General features: G+C 33.9%; 1 protein-coding gene across 5 annotated transcripts in view; it reads left to right on the forward strand.

The window, feature by feature from the left end:
* Positions 1 to 17,954, forward strand: part of LOC127737254 (importin-5-like) — a 63,837-nt gene that overhangs the window by 32,796 nt on the left and 13,087 nt on the right. For all 5 annotated transcript variants that reach the window (XM_052247798.1, XM_052247800.1, XM_052247801.1 and 2 more), the window contains 10 exons: positions 2,030 to 2,119; positions 4,881 to 5,054; positions 8,257 to 8,475; positions 10,458 to 10,541; positions 11,440 to 11,572; positions 12,674 to 12,735; positions 15,131 to 15,287; positions 15,526 to 15,698; positions 17,269 to 17,380; positions 17,598 to 17,653. In XM_052247798.1, coding sequence (XP_052103758.1) covers positions 2,030 to 2,119; positions 4,881 to 5,054; positions 8,257 to 8,475; positions 10,458 to 10,541; positions 11,440 to 11,572; positions 12,674 to 12,735; positions 15,131 to 15,287; positions 15,526 to 15,698; positions 17,269 to 17,380; positions 17,598 to 17,653 — 1,260 coding nt within the window. The remainder of the gene's footprint in view (positions 1 to 2,029; positions 2,120 to 4,880; positions 5,055 to 8,256; positions 8,476 to 10,457; positions 10,542 to 11,439; positions 11,573 to 12,673; positions 12,736 to 15,130; positions 15,288 to 15,525; positions 15,699 to 17,268; positions 17,381 to 17,597; positions 17,654 to 17,954) is intronic.

Genomic DNA, 17,954 nt, shown 5'->3' on the forward strand with positions numbered 1-17,954 from the left:
TTCCATATCACAAAGGGAATGCTGGGATTGATTTTTGGGGTAATTGCCTCCAAATTTTAGGAATTAGGGGCCAAAAAGGGGCAAAAAACAAGCATTTTTTCTAGTTTCATGACAATAACTTGTGTGCAAGTCTATGGATCTCTCTGACATTGTATCGAAAGGTTCCATATCACAAAGGGAATGCTGGGATTGAATTTGGGGGTAATTGCCTACAAATTTTAGGAATTAGGGGCCAAAAAGGGGCAAAAAACAAGCATTTTTCTAGTTTCATGGCAATAACTTGTGTTCAAGTGTATGGATCTTTATGAAATTGTACTACAAGGTTCCATATCACAAAGGGAAAGCTGGAATTGAGTTTGGGGGTAATTGCCCAAAAAGTTTAGGAATAAGGGGCCAAAAATAAGCATTTTTCTAGTTTCCAGACAATAACTTGTGTTCAAGTGTATGGATCTCTCTGAAATTGTACTGCAAGGTACCATACCACAAAGGGAATGCTGGGATTGATTTTGGGGGTAATTGCCTCCAAATTTTAGGAATTAGGGGCCAAAAAGGGGCAAAAAACGCATTTTTCTAGTTTCATGACAATAACTTGTGTGTAAGTCTATGGATCTCTCTGACATTGTATCACATGGTTCCATATCACAAAGGGAATGCTGGGATTGATTTTGGGGGTAATTGCCTCCAAATTTTAGGAATAAGGGGCCAAAAAGGGGCAAAAAACAAGCATTTTTCTAGTTTCATGGCAATAACTTGTGTGTAAGAGTATGGATCTTTATGAAATTGTACTACAAGGTTCCATATCACAAAGGGAAAGCTGGGTTTGAGTTTGGGGGTAATTGCCCTAAATGTTTAGGAATTTGGGACCAAAAAGGGGCCAAAAAACAAGCATTTTTCTAGTTTCCAGACAATAACATGTGTTCAAGTGTATGGATCTCTCTGAAATTGTACTGCAAGGTACCATACCACAAAGGGAAGGCTGGGATTGAGTTTTGGGGTGATGAATCATAAGGGGGTTCAAAAAATTTGGGGGGATTCTTTTTCCTTTTTTTTCTTTAAAATTTCCATTTTAAATTGGTTATTTCTGATTTATATATAAAAGCAAATAATAATGATATGGTTTGAATAGGTAAATTAAATTTTTTTAAGTATATTAGACCACTTTCATTCTGTGTCAGAAACCTATGCTGTGTCAAATATTGAATTACAATCCAAATTCAGTGCTGAATCAAGCTTGAATGTTGTGTTCATACTTGCCCCAACTGTTCAGGGTTCGACCTCTGTGGTCGTATCAAGCTGCGCCCCAGCGGAGCATTTTATTTCATTCATAAATTACTTTATGCTTGGAAATATAATTTTGCTTGGAGTTGAAAGAGTTGACATGTTGCAATGTACATTTACTCTACATAGTTCTATGGTACCAAATCAAAAGTTTATATAAAGAAAGAAGTCAAAGGTTTCCCATCATAGTTTAGTTACATACATTTTTTTTGTACCTGAGGTCGTTGAATATAGATCATTATATAAATAAGGAGATGTGTTATGATTGCCAATGAAAAAACTAAGGATTTTCTTATCCAAGGAATAGATTACCTTAGCCGTATTTGGCACAACTTTTTAGAATTTTGGGTCCTTAATGCTCTTCAACTTTGTACTTGTTTGGCTTTGTTACTATTTTGATCTGAACGTCACTGATGAGTCTTATGTAGACGAAACACACGTCTGGCATATTAAATTATAATCCTGGTACCTTTGATAACTAATTTGACTATAAACATAGATAAAAAAGGTACAAACTGGACATAATGCACTAGTTCATAAACAAGTGAGAACAATCGCCTTCATATAGTGCTCAGAATATGACATTCATAAAACTTATTCAATATCATTAGAGAACTCTAAATCTTAAATACTGAAAGCCACCTCTGATAAGTACACTGTACTATGCAAGATAATTATATAACTGGACTAAAAATACACACAACCTGTAATTAACTGCCTTTACAGCGCTTTCGTGCTTTGATTCTTCCAGCACCCACGAGTAAGATATGCTGGATGTAATGCTATTGGACAGCTGTGTAGAGATTTTGGTCCCTTATTTCAAAAGAAGTACCATAACAGGGTAAGTTATTCACACTCTAAAATGACATTTATTTCAACTAATCAATTGGTCTGCAGACATTCATAACTTGTTTCTAAATATTAGTTTTGAAAGGAAGGAAAGATTTCAAAATATAAGTTGAAGAAATGAAAGATTTCAAAATATTAGTTGAAGGAATGAAAGATTTTAAATTATCAATTAAAGGAAGAAAATATTTCTAAATATTAGTTGAAGGAAGGAAAGATTTCCAAATATTAGTCGAAGGCAGGAAAGATTTCAAAATATTATTTGAAGAATGAAAAATTGCCAAATATTAGTTGAAGGAAGGAAAGATTTCAAGATATAAGTTAATGGAATGACTGATTTCCATAAAGTGATTAGTTCTGAGAGTTTTGTTACTGTGATTAAATTCTTGCGTTTTAGGTTGTACAACAGTTACTTTACATTCATGGATCACACTTAAGTTCTTAGATTTGTATGATGTGAGATATGGTGGGATTGCCAATGTGATATTTATCCATTAATACCAAAGCACTAAGATGTGAATAGTTAAAGGTCATTGTATGGCTTTCAACAATGAGCAAATCCCATAAGTATAGTAAGCCTAAGAAGGTCTGGCATGACAAAATGTGAAACAATTCAAAAGAAAAAACCATTGGCATTTATATTACATCAATAGACTAAAAAATATGGCAGACAGCAACCTGAGACAGGCTTTATTTCAGATGTGATATAAGTTAACACGTGTTTCAAGTTTTAACAGAATAATAACAATGTATACAGATATTTAAGTCTCCCAAACGAAGTTTGGGAAGACTTATTGTTTTTGCTCAGTTCTTATTATTATTATTCTTCTTCTTCTTCTTCCACCCGTTCTCCAAAACCGCTTGTCAGATTAACTTAGGGTTTCACAATATGTTAGACTAACATGTCTAGTGGTGCAATCAGGGTTTTGTTTTTGCAATGGGGTTTATAAAGGGGTACTTTGAGGGGCAAAAAGAAAAGAGGGTTTTACTATAGAACCCTATGGGATTTTATTTTTTTAAATTTTCAAATGATTATAAATTGAAAACCGTTTGTGATAGACACAATCTTTTTAATTGAAAATGTTCTAAATGATAAAGCCCATTAAATGAAATACAGGGTTAGTCCCCAGGGGTCACCCCCACCCCCTGCCATTTAAGAAAGTTCTAATACCTTGTAAGTGGTAAAGATCCCCACCCCTAAACCATATATATTCTGGTTTGTCATGCTAAGATGGTTTGAATGATATACAGGGTTAGTCCCCAGGGGTCATCCCGACCCCCTGCCATTTGAGAAAGTTCTTATATCTTGTAAATGGTCGAGATCCCCACCCCTAAACCATATATATTCTGGTTTGTCATGATAAAGCACATCAAATGTAATACAGGGTTAGTCCCCAGGGGTCACCCCCACCCCCTGCCATTTAAGAAAGTTCTAATATCTTCTAAGTGGTCAAGATCCCCACCCCTAAACCATATATATTCTGGTTTGTCATGCTAAGATGGTTTGAATGATATACAGGGTTAGTCCCCAGGGGTCATTCCGACCCCCTGCCATTTGAGAAAGTTCTAATATCTTGTAAATGGTCGAGATCCCAACCCCTAAACCATATATATTCTGGTTTGTCATGATAAAGCACATCAAATGTTATACAGGGTTAGTCCCCAGGGGTCACCCCCACCCCCTGCCATTTAAGAAAGTTTTAATATCTTGTAAGTGGTCAAGATCCCCACCCCTAAACCATATATATTCTGGTTTGTCATGCTAAGATGGTTTGAATGATATACAGGGTTAGTCCTAAAGGGGTCATCCCGACCCCCTGCCATTTGAGAAAGTTTCTAATATCTTGTAAATGGTTGAGATCCCCACCCCTAAACCATATATATTCTGGTTTGTCATGATAAAGCACATCAAATGAAATACAGGGTTAGTCCCCAGGGGTCACCCCCACCCCCTGCCATTTAAGAAAGTTTTAATATCTTGTAAGTGGTCAAGATCCCCACCCCTAAACCATATATATTCTGGTTTTTCATGCTAAGATGGTTTGAATGATATACAGGGTTAGTCCCCAGGGGTCATCCTGACCCCCTGCCATTTGAAAAAGTTCTAATATCTTGTAAATGGTTGAGATCCCCACCCCTAAACCATATATATTCCTATTTGTCATGTCTCGAACATTTGAATGACGTATACGGTCAGACCCCAGGGGTTCCCCCCACCCCCAATGTTCTAATATCTTGTAAATGGTTGAGATCCCCACCCCTAAACCATATATATTCCTGTTCGTCATGTAATGAACATTTGAATGACGTATAGGGCCAGTCCCCAGGGGTTCCTCCCAACCCCCAATGTTCTAGTATCTTGTAAATGGTCGAGATCCCCACCCCTAAACCATATATATTCTGGTTTGTCATGCCAAGATGATTTGAATGATATACAAGGTTAGTCCCCAGGCATCACTAATGCATATAACTTTACTGGACCAAACCAATTTTCACTGGACGTTGCCCAATGTCAGGCGACCCTGGGATTTACGAATTATGGGAGCTTCGTTTGGGAGACTTCGTAACAGCATCCTGTTACAATCATTTCTTGTTTTTAATGTATCAGAATTATTGAAAACATGTGCATTTCAGATTATAGCAGAATTCCCTCAAACCCAACATGTTTTTTTTTTTGGACAAGAACTATTACTATTAATGGACTACACTTTAATTGAGGGTGAACTAGAATTTCGTTGAGTTTTCATATATTTCAGGTTGTTCCAGAATTATTACAAATTATGGATGACAATGGTAATCCACGAGTACAGTCCCATGGAGCTGCAGCACTGGTAAACTTTGCTGAGGAATGTCCCAAAATTGTACTATCTCAATATTTAGATGTCATTTTAAATAAAATGGAACAAGTTCTTAGTAGTAAATTTAAAGAGGTAAGAATAAAAAAATTTTTTTTATAATATATATATCTGTCTGACCCTATGTTCGATCACAGATCCTAAACCTTTCTATTGCCTTGCAAAGATTTATTAAGAGATAGCATTTTATATCATGAGAGTAGATTATGAATCCTATTTCTACTTGTATTTTATCAAATTAAAGAGTGATAATCTGTCACAACATAGGAAATTGTAAAGGTATCATTGTACATGCTTACAGATTTGTAGTGAAAATCAGAATTGGACTTTGGGAGAACATAATATTTTTCCAGATTTAGTCTACAAAAAAATAAGTAAAAAAATACCCTGACCTGCTGACCTAGGAGTCAGTCACTATATTGTCCTCTGAAATATGAGCACACATGTCATTGCCTAAAATAAATTGTAATAGCGAGTAATTCTACATAGCAGTTAAGACATTGGGATGATTTGGAATTGTTAACGAGAGTAATTCTACATAGCAGTTAAGACATTGGAATGATTTGGAATTGTTAACGAGAGTAATTCTACATAGCAGTAAAGACATTGGAATGATTTGGAATTGTTAACGAGAGTAATTCTACATAGCAGTTAAGACATTGGAATGATTTGGAATTGTTAATGAGAGTAATTCTACATAGCAGTAAAGACATTGGAATGATTTGGAATTGTTAGCGAGAGTAATTCTACATAGCAGTTAAGACATTGGGATGATTTGGAATTGTTAACGAGAGTAATTCTACATAGCAGTAAAGACATTGGAATGATTTGGAATTGTTAACGAGAGTAATTCTACATAGCAGTAAAGACATTGGAATGATTTGGAATTGTTAACGAGAGTAATTCTACATAGCAGTAAAGACATTGGAATGATTTGGAATTGTTAACGAGAGTAATTCTACATAGCAGTAAAGACATTGGAATGATTTGGAATTGTTAACGAGAGTAATTCTACATAGCAGTTAAGACATTGGAATGATTTGGAATTGTTAGCGAGAGTAATTCTACATAGCAGTTAAGACATTGGAATGATTTGGAATTGTTAACGAGAGTAATTCTACATAGCAGTAAAGACATTGGAATGATTTGGAATTGTTAACGAGAGTAATTCTACATAGCAGTAAAGACATTGGGATGATTTGGAATTGTTAACGAGAGTAATTCTACATAGCAGTTAAGACATTGGAATGATTTGGAATTGTTAACGAGAGTAATTCTACATAACAGTAAAGACATTGGAATGATTTGGAATTGTTAACGAGAGTAATTCTACATAGCAGTTAAGACATTGGGATGATTTGGAATTGTTAACGAGAGTAATTCTACATAGCAGTTAAGACATTGGAATGATTTGGAATTGTTAACGAGAGTAATTCTACATAGCAGTAAAGACATTGGAATGATTTGGAATTGTTAACGAGAGTAATTCTACATAGCAGTTAAGACATTGGAATGATTTGGAATTGTTAACGAGAGTAATTCTACATAGCAGTAAAGACATTGGAATGATTTGGAATTGTTAACGAGAGTAATTCTACATAGCAGTTAAGACATTGGAATGATTTGGAATTGTTAACGAGAGTAATTCTACATAGCAGTAAAGACATTGGAATGATTTGGAATTGTTAGCGAGAGTAATTCTACATAGCAGTTAAGACATTGGAATGATTTGGAATTGTTAACGAGAGTAATTCTACATAGCAGTAAAGACATTGGAATGATTTGGAATTGTTAACGAGAGTAATTCTACATAGCAGTAAAGACATTGGGATGATTTGGAATTGTTAACGAGAGTAATTCTACATAGCAGTTAAGACATTGGAATGATTTGGAATTGTTAACGAGAGTAATTCTACATAACAGTAAAGACATTGGAATGATTTGGAATTGTTAACGAGAGTAATTCTACATAGCAGTTAAGACATTGGGATGATTTGGAATTGTTAACGAGAGTAATTCTACATAGCAGTTAAGACATTGGAATGATTTGGAATTGTTAACGAGAGTAATTCTACATAGCAGTAAAGACATTGGAATGATTTGGAATTGTTAACGAGAGTAATTCTACATAGCAGTTAAGACATTGGAATGATTTGGAATTGTTAACGAGAGTAATTCTACATAGCAGTAAAGACATTGGAATGATTTGGAATTGTTAACGAGAGTAATTCTACATAGCAGTTAAGACATTGGAATGATTTGGAATTGTTAACGAGAGTAATTCTACATAGCAGTTAAGACATTGGAATGATTTGGAATTGTTAACGAGAGTAATTCTACATAGCAGTTAAGACATTGGAATGATTTGGAATTGTTAACGAGAGTAATTCTACATAGCAGTAAAGACATTGGAATGATTTGGAATTGTTAACGAGAGTAATTCTACATAGCAGTTAAGACATTGGAATGATTTGGAATTGTTAATGAGAGTAATTCTACATAGCAGTTAAGACATTGGAATGATTTGGAATTGTTAACGAGAGTAATTCTACATAGCAGTTAAGACATTGGAATGATTTGGAATTGTTAACGAGAGTAATTCTACATAGCAGTAAAGACATTGGAATGATTTGGAATTGTTAACGAGAGTAATTCTACATAGCAGTAAAGACATTGGAATGATTTGGAATTGTTAATGAGAGTAATTCTACATAGCAGTTAAGATATTGGGATGATGTATAACTATTGTCCTTTGATATCTCATGAAAAAGACCTTTGCTAGATAGTATCTGACCTTTGTCTTTACTGATGATTTTCCAATATACACAAATCATTGAGAATTTAAGAAATGCTTGCGCTAGACATGACAAAGACACTTGTTAATTGATGAAGACATTATGTTGATCACTTTACGTCTTTTGTGGTTTTTTGTGTGCGTTTTGAGCAGCCTCTAAATGATGTGATTTAAGAGTGCCATCCCCTGATGCCTGATATCTTGAATAGAAAACAATTAATGTTAGAAATTCTATATATGCTAAATATTATCTCTACAAAAAACAATCAAAAGTTAAAAACAAAAACAATTTAAGGTAAGAGGCAGAAGTTACAAGCCAAATTTTCAAGCTTAAAGGTCTTTGTTGGGGATTTTTGAAAAGAAAATGAAAAACTTCCACACTACATAAGAACACATTGACTACATCCATTTTGTTATTTCTTGTGTAAATTTATATAAATTTTTTCATCATTATGTGTCTATTTGTAAATGTTTCTTCCATAGTTATTAGAGAAAGGTGTGAAGTTAGTGTTGGAACAAGTGGTAACAGCCTTAGCATCTGTAGCTGATACGGTCGAGGAGAAATTTACACAGTATTACGATAGATTCATGCCATGTCTCAAATATATCATGCAGAACGCTGTTACTAAAGAAATGAGACTGTTACGAGGGAAAACCATAGAATGTATCAGTCTTATAGGATTAGCTGTAGGGAAAGAAAAGGTATGTTCAATGACATAGTTACTGCAACCAAATTATGTGTTACATGACACATTTTTCCATTTTTTAAGTGTAGGCAGATGAAAGGTATATTGCATTGCAAAGCTGTCAAGTGTATTAATTTGTTTTTATAGATCTTCAACTAACTTTTGACACTTTGAGGGATTAAAAAATAATTCAGAATTGTGCATAGAACATAGTAATTGAAACCCTGCAGATTAAATTTAGTCACCCCTATGCATATATACAAAAATAATTTCCGCTCTCTAACTTTAAAATCTCTTGGAGTTCAGTAATGACACTTAACTTGGTTTTTATTGACTACTAGAAGGTCTGTCACCAGAAAGGAAACAAAAAGAGTGCACACGCTGAAATGTCTCGCCTGCTTTACTGACCATTGATTTTATGTTGATAGTCCTAAATATAAAGCTTTACTACAAGTATCACATTAACTTAACATGATCCAAGAAAATGAGGTCAAGGTCAGATAAACCAAACTGGAAAAACATGTACACCTTACAATCATTCCATACACCAAATATAGTTGACCTATTGCTTATAGTTTCTTAGAAAAAGAACTTAACCTGGAAAACTTAACATTGACCAATGAACCTTGAAAATGAGGTCAAGGTCAGGTGAACCATGCCAGACAGACATGTACACCTTACAATCAATCTATGCATTAAATATAGTTGACATATATTGCTTATAGTATCTAAGAAACAAACTTAAATATGAAAACTTAACATTGACCAATGAACCATGAAAATGAGCTCAAGGTCAAATAAAACCTGCCAGACTGACATGTACATAGTAAAATATTTCCATACACCAAATATAGTTGATCTATTGCATATAGTATTAGAAAAAAATACCAAAACACAAAGACTTAACTTTAACCACTGAACCATGAAAATGAGGTCAAGGTCAGATGACACCTGCCAGTTGGACATGTACACCTTACAATCATTCCATACACCAAATATAGTAGACCTATTGCTTATAGTATCTGAGATATGGACTTGAACTCGAAAACTTAACCTTTTTCACTGATCCATGGAATGAGGTCGAGGTCAGATGAAAACTGTTTGACAGGCACAAGGACCTTGCAAGGTACGCACATACTAAATATAGTTATCCTATTACTCATAATAAGAGAGAAATTAACATTACAAAAAAATCTTAACTTTTTTTCCAAGTAGTCACTGAACCATGAAAATGAGGTCAAGGACAATGGACATATGACAGACGGAAACTTCATAACATAAGGCATCTATATACAAAGTATGAAGCATCCAGGTCTTCCACCTTCTAAGATATAAAGCTTTCAAAAAGTTAGCTAACGCCGCTGTCGCCGGATCACTATCCCTATGTTGAGCTTTCTGCGACAAAATTTGCAGGCTCGACTATAAAAACTACAGAAATGTGCATTGAACAAAGTTATTAGGACCCAGCTGATTTATCTGCATAAGGTCTATAGTAATATGCTTGTATGTACATAGTTGCATTGGTCAGTCACAAATCCTTTCCACTCTCTAACTTTGTGGAAATGTAACTTGGTATGATTATTCATCACTACAGAAAGGTTTGTCACATACAAGGCATTCCCTGGCAGGTATTGACAGATGATTAGGTGAAGACATTGGAATGATGGATAACTTAAAACTTTGATATCTGATGAAAATGACCTTTGCTAGATAGTATCTGACCTTTGTCTTCACTATTATATACTTATTTCTTTTTTTACTGAACTGTTAGTGATGTGATTATATGATGTAATCATGTTTACATTTATTTTCCAGTTTTTAGAGGACTGCTGTGATGTGATTATATGATGTAATCATGTTTACATTTATTTTCCAGTTTTTAGAGGACTGCTGTGATGGGATTATATGATGTAATCATGTTTACATTTATTTTCCAATTTTTACAGGACTGCAGTGATGTGATTATATGATGTAATCATGTTTACATTTATTTTCCAGTTTTTACAGGACTGCAGTGATGTGATGCAGATGTTATTGAAGACACAAACAGACCTTAGTGAAATGGAAGATGATGATCCACAGGTATCAATTTAATCTGTAGGCAGTTACATGTAAATTTACATTTAGGAAATAGATAACAGATTGTCATGATGTAGTGAATGAATAAAATGGAGTGATGTATACATAACATTTTGATTAATGATGAAATCATTGATGTTGCTAGATAGTATCTGACCATTCTCTTCATTGATTTAAGGTTAGAAAGGTTTTAACATATGGCCATTGTGGTCTGTTGCCATCACATCTCACATGAATAATCAGAAACCACTGACCCATTTGTCATCTTGGTTTCCAGATGACCACTGACCCATCGATTAAATACTATATATCAGCCTGCTACCATACTTGAACATTTGGTCACATATAATATTCCTATTGATTTTGAGATCACTTTGAATAAAAGTTACACATTCTTAGAGTGAAATAAATAAGGAATCCAAAGATTATGATTTTCTATTCAAATGAAAGTGAATGTTTAACAATTTCGAGACAAGTACTTGGTGATAATTTCCATGCTTTCTATATGGTCTGAACTCTTGACGTCCCAAATCCCCAGCAAGTCCTAAAAAGGCTGTCAAACGTTGGGCAATTTGGGACTAACTCATCAGATACATCCACTTTTCAGTGCATTGTACTTTATTGATGAGGATAATTTAGTTTGTCCCTGCAGACTTGGCAGGTATTGGAAGAGGTGAAGACATTGGAATGATGGATAACTTTATACTTTGATATCTGATGAAAATGACCTTTGCTAGATAGTATCTGACCTTTGTCTTTACTATTATATCTTTATTTGTTGTCTTATAATGGTTGTAGACTTTCCACATGTTCAAGGGGAGTAAATTTTATGGATGGTTGGGAGAGTAAGGTAAACGACAAACTTCAACTAGTTAAGAATCAAGCTACTCTCTCATTTCAGATTTCATACATGATATCAGCATGGGCTAGAATGTGTAAGATTCTTGGTAAAGAATTCCAGCAATATTTGCCATTAGTAATGCCACCTGTGTTAAAAGCAGCCTCACTCAAGCCAGAGGTTGCATTGCTTGACAGTAAGTAACAATAATTAGACATCATATATTGCTGCATCTGAGATCAACTATTGTTAGGAAGTCACAAGACTAGTATTTTTACCTTTGTGTAACAAAAAATCTCTTAATAATGAAGTTATATCACTAATCTTGGCTTTGTCTAAAGTTTTTATTTGAAGAAAGACTGTGAGCCAATGTGGCTAAAGTGAAACTTAAGTTTTCAGACATCAATAAATTTGTCAATCCTTCATGGAATTGTATGAAACTTGGACAAAAACTGTTTCATTATGAAAAGATAATATCCAGAGAAAAATTAGAATTTTGATTTCTTTTTCCCGTATTTTACTGATAAATGGATTTTTTATGCCCTCGCCGTAGCATTAAGTTTTACCCTTGTCTGTCTGTACCTCCGTACGTCCCAAAATTGGTTTCCATTCTCGAACTTTAGTTTGCCTCAACCAAATGCTATGAAACTTGTACACAATGCCCATTACCACAAAACACAGATCAAGTTTGAATTTAGGTGGCGTCACTTTTACCGTTCTAGAGTTATGCCCTTTACAAATGGAAAAATTGCTGAATATTTTGTTTCCGTTCTCTAAGTTAAATTTGCCTCAACGAAATGTAATCAATCTTATACACAATGCTTATTACCACAAAACACAGGTCAAGTTTGAATGTTGGTGGCGTCACTTTTACCGTTCTAGAGTAATGCCCCTTTACAAATAGAAAATTTGCTGAATTTTTCGTTTCTGTACTCTAACTTAAGTTTACCTCAACCAAATGTTATGAAACTTATACACAATGCTGATTACCACAAAACTCAGATCAAGTTCAAATTTGGGTAACGTCACTTTTACTGTTCTTGAGGTTTGTCCCTTTATAACGTTATATGCAAGCTGGGGCATCATCTGTGTCCGATAGACACATTCCCCATTTATTTTTTGTAGTATTTGTAAGTTTGTTTTTTTTTGTAGTTAAAATAAAGATACAGCCTTAGTTTAAAGTTTTTCAGACATCAATATATATCTTTTTCAAAACTTCTTGGAATTTTTAATATATGGACTTTTTTTTTTGGCAGTCAACATTAAACTTTTAAGATTTAAATACTTGTTTTCTTAGGTGATGAAATAAAAGACATGCAAGGTGATACAGATTGGGAGTTTGTCAATGTAGGAGAACAGGTGCAGTATTTATTTTATCAGCAACATTTTGGATAGAAAAAAAATGCTTCAGGAAGGGAAAAGAAATTTTGCTCTTTTTTTGTGGGGACGGGTTAATAAAAATTACATATATCGTAAATTCAGTAATTATTTTTGTGATTGTTAAACAATGGACAAAAATGAGTTATGAATTATTTCTACATGTAATTCAGGAAATGCTGCATACAAATAAAATTTAAAGTCATATGCAATGATTTTCTTGAAATTGTCATGTTATGGAAATTATTGAACCAGTGCATGTATATATACTAAACTAAGTTGTCTATGTACAATTTTTTACAATTTTTACAAATCCATAACATATAATCGACAAAAAATATTTCATTCAGTAAAAACTTGCCCTGCTTATTAACTTTCGTGTTTTATTGCAAAGTTTATCGAACTTAATAAACAATCAACACAGAGTATTGGAGCACGTGAAAAATAAATGAGATAATAGACATGCAATAGTGATGTTTTTAGCTCACCTGGCCCAAAGGGCCAAGTGAGCTTTTCTCATCACTTGGCGTCCGTCGTCTTCGTCGTCAGTCGTCGTTAGCTTTTTACAAAAATCTTCTCCTCTGAAACCACTGAGCCAAATTTAACCAAACTTGGCCACAATCATCATTAGGGTATTTAGTTTAAAAAATGTGTCCGATGACCCTGCCAACCAACCAAGATGGCCGCCATGGCTAAAAATAGAACATAGGGGTAAAATGTAGATTTTGGCTTATATCTCTGAAACCAAAGCATTTAGAGTAAATCTGACATAGGGTAAAACTGATTATCAGGTCAAGATCTATCTGCCCTGAAATTTTCAGACAAATCTGACAACCTGTTGTTGGGTTGCTGCCCCTGAATTGGTAATTTTAAGGAAATTTTGCAGTTTTTGGTTATTATCTTGAATATTATTATAGATAGAGATAAACTGTAAACAGCAATAATGTTCAGCAAAGTAAGATCTACAAATAAGTTGACATGACCAAAATTGTCAGTCGATCCCTTTAGGAGTTATTGCCCTTAATAGTCAATTTTTAACAATTTTTTGTAAATTTTTGTAATCTTTTACAAAAATCTTCTCCTCTGAAACTACTGAGACAAATTTAACCATACTTGGCCATAATCATTATTAGGGTATCTAGTTTCAAAAATTTGTCCGATGACCCCGCCTTCCAACCATCATGGCCGACTTGGTTAAAAATAGAACATAGGGGTAAAATGCAGTTTTTGGTCTATATCTCTGAAACTAAAGCATTTAGAGCAAATCTGACAGGTGTCAAAAATGTTCATCAGATTAAGATTTATCTGCCCTGAAATTTCAGACGAATCCGACAACTCGTTGTTGGGTTGCTGCCCCTGAGTTAGTAATTTTTAACAAAAGTTTTGCAGTTTTTTGTTATTATCTTAGATATCATTATAATATCTAATATCAAATACTATTAATTATGATTTTAACCTTATTTTACATGATTTCCAAAGCATCAGTAAATACAGGTGAGCGACACAGGCTCTTGAGAGCCTCTAGTTTTTATGTCCCACCTACAATAGTAGAGGGGCATTATGTTTTTTGTTTTTTCAATCTGTGAGTTCGTCCGACTGTCCCTCTAAATTTTTTGGTCAAGGTAGTTTTTGATAAAGTCCAATCAACTTGAAACTTAGTACACATGTTCCCTATGATATGATCTTTCTAATTTTAATACCAAATTAGAGTTTTGACCCCAATTTCACAGTCCACTGAACATAGAAAATGATAGTGCGAGTGGGGCATCCGTGCACTATGGACACATTCTTGTTTTTAAATATAATTTCTATGTGTTTCTATTTGTTAATCGAACTTTGACATATCAGTTAAATCATTTGGTGTATTAAATTGTTCTTTCAGAATCAATTAACACTATTTACCTTCCAATGCACATTTGTATACATTCTTTTAATCACTGTTTTTCCGTTGCATTTGCGCAGTGCAGTTGCCAAAGTTCTAAAGAAAGGTTTTGTGGTTAAGGTCACTGCATATGGAAAAGCTATTGGCAAGTTAGACTATGGAAAAACAATAATTCAATAGCAGCATATTTCTGAAGATTTTGATAAGATGAAAGATTATCTTTTACATGTGTTTTATGGTAAAATTTTGCCATTCAAGTAAATAAAACATAATCAAATTTTTTTTTCAATTTGAAGTGTCTTAGTTTTGCAAAATCTATCTAATAGCATTTTTGCAGTAGTAAAATCATTGCAAAAATTTCTTATTTACTGTTATCAATTATCGTGAAATAAATAAAATTGCCAAAAATAAAATGAAATGAACAGAATTAAAAAAGGTAATCTAAGTTTGTCTGACTATTGGCATTTTCTTAAATATTGTTACATTGATTTACAGCAAAGTTTTGGTATCAGAACAGCTGGTTTAGAAGAGAAGACAACAGCCTGTCAGATGTTGGTGTGTTATGCCAGAGAACTGAAGGAAGGCTTTGCTGAGTATGCAGAGGAAGTCGTCAGAACAATGGTTCCTTTGTTGAAATTCTATTTTGAAGATGGTATCCTTACAGTGTTGACCAATGTTGTTGGGCCAATATTATTCTCAGAAATTATACAGGATAGGTCACAATACTGGCATGTAAAATCATTTCATAGTCTATTTCAATTCTTTAATCTTACATTAATAGTAAAAAATGTCTATTTTTACTAATTTGTTTTGCAGTTTATATTCTGTGAATATATATCAGTGTTTCAACTGTAATGTGACCTTAAAATTTTTTCTTAACCTTGAAAAAGACATTAGAATAGCAGCATCAGAAAGTCTACCCTTCTTAATAGACTGTGCTAAGATTCGTGGAGACCAGTATGTAGCAGAGATGTGGAATTACATCTGTCCCAGTCTGTTAAAGGCCATAGAGATTGAACCTGAACAATCAGTTCTACCTGAACATCTGTACGCCTTATCCAAGGTGAGATTAAAATACACATGTGACCTGAACATTTGTACGCCTTATCCAAGATGAGATTAAAATACACCTGTTACCTGAACATCTGTACACCTTGTTCAGGGTCAGATTAAAAATACACATGTTACCTGAACATCTGTACACCTATCCAAGGTCAGATTAAAATACACATGTTACCTGAACATCTGTACACCTTGTTCAGGGTCAGATTAAAATACACCTGTTACCTGATCATCTGTACACCTTGTTCAGGGTCAGATTAAAATACACCTGTTACCTGAACATCTGTACACCTTGTTCAGGGTCAGATTAAAATACACCTGTTACCTGATCATCTGTACACCTTGTTCAGGGTCAGATTAAAATACACCTGTTACCTGAACATCTGTACACCTTGTTCAGGGTCAGATTAAAATACACCTGTTACCTTAACATCTGTACACCTTGTTCAGGGTCAGATTAAAATACACATTACCTGAACATCTGTACACCTTGTTCAGGGTCAGATTAAAATACACATGTTACCTGAACATCTGTACACCTTGTTCAGGGTCAGATTAGAATACACATGTTACCAGAACATCTGTACACCTTGTTCAAGGTCAGATTAAAATACACATGATACCTGAACATCTGTACACCTTGTTCAAGGTCAGATTAAAATACACATGTTACCTGAACATCTGTACACCTTGTACAAGGATAAATTAAGATACACATATTATCTGAACATCTATACGCCTTGTACAAGGTCAGATTAGAATACAAATATTACCTGTAGGTCAGATTAAAATATCAATGTTACCTGAACATCTGTACACCTTGTACAAGGTGAAATTAAAATACATATTTTAGCTGTTTGTCATGAACTTGTATAAGCTTGACAGATATGGAGGATAACATAACTAATAGTAGAAAACTGACAACCCCATGGCAACAACAAAAAACTGACAACCCCATGGCAACAACAAAAAACTGACAACCCCATGGCAACAACAAAAAACTGACAACCCCATGACAACAACAAAAAATTGACAACCCCATGACAACAACAAAAAAAGACAAAAAGATTATACATTGTAAACTTAAAATTGAGCAAAACAAACCCCACCAAAAACAGGACTGATGATTACTGAAATTTGCCCAAGCAGATCTTTCAAAAATTATTTGTTTAGAGCTAATATCCTAATGCATGTAGATTACAACTTTGGTTGTCTTGCTTGCTATTTCTGTATATAGTTGAATTTGATTATTTGATAATTTCCATTGGTGATCCATTGCAAAACTATCTAAACTATCTATTGAACTCTTTCAGAATTTTCCAGATAAGAGATTGTATTCAGTTTATTGAGTTTTACTTCTTCAATTATCCTGGAAACAAATATCTTAGATCTTCCCCCCCCTTTTTTTTTTACATTCACAAATAATGAATCGCAGTTTCAAATCAATTGAAATATTTTCATTTTATAAACAGTGTATTATTGTACACAACATCGTGTAGAAAACACATGTAGATTTATGTGTTGGTGTTATTGTTGTTGTACTCAAACGTACTGTTGGTTGGTTTTTTCAGTGCATAGAAAAGTTGGGAAAAGGGTGTTTATCGCAAGAGAATATGAACTTAGTTATTTCTTTGCTGGAAAAACAACTGCAGAGTCATTTCAAAAAGCAGGAAGAAAGACACGGTGAGTTTGTTGTTTCTTCATCTTTTAAACCAGTACTGGGTGTGAGTGTTTCAAATAGAGACACAGTTGATCTTGATAAATATTTTGCTTCAGTAATTGGTTATTTAAGAATCATGCAGATTAATTGCTTAATTAGAAATTATACCAATATAAATGTCAGTAGAAAGATGCTTTTGTGATAATTATCCATCTTTAGTCCACTGATCTATGTTTTCAGAAAAGAGGAAAGATGAGGATTATGATGAAGATTTAGAGGAAGACTTGTTAGAGGAGGTAACATCACCTAAATGTGTGGTTAAGTGTTTGTAACTGTCATCACCTAGATGTGTGGTTAAGTGTTTGTAATCGTCATCACCTCAATGTGTGGTTAAGCGTTTGTAACTGTCATCACCTAAATGTGTGGTTAAGCGTTTGATCCCTGATCACTGCTAGTTGTGGGGTCAAAACAGAAGTATTTGTATTTTTTGTATGTAAATATGTGACAATTATTGGTCTACATTTATGCATTTGTACCCAAAAGTGTCAAATGTTGTTGATTTATTTTGGACAATCTTGATTTTATACAAGACAGTTC

The sequence above is a fragment of the Mytilus californianus genome, unplaced genomic scaffold (assembly GCF_021869535.1).
Source record: "Mytilus californianus isolate M0D057914Y unplaced genomic scaffold, xbMytCali1.0.p SCAF_4, whole genome shotgun sequence".
Taxonomy (NCBI): Eukaryota; Metazoa; Mollusca; class Bivalvia; order Mytilida; family Mytilidae; genus Mytilus; species Mytilus californianus.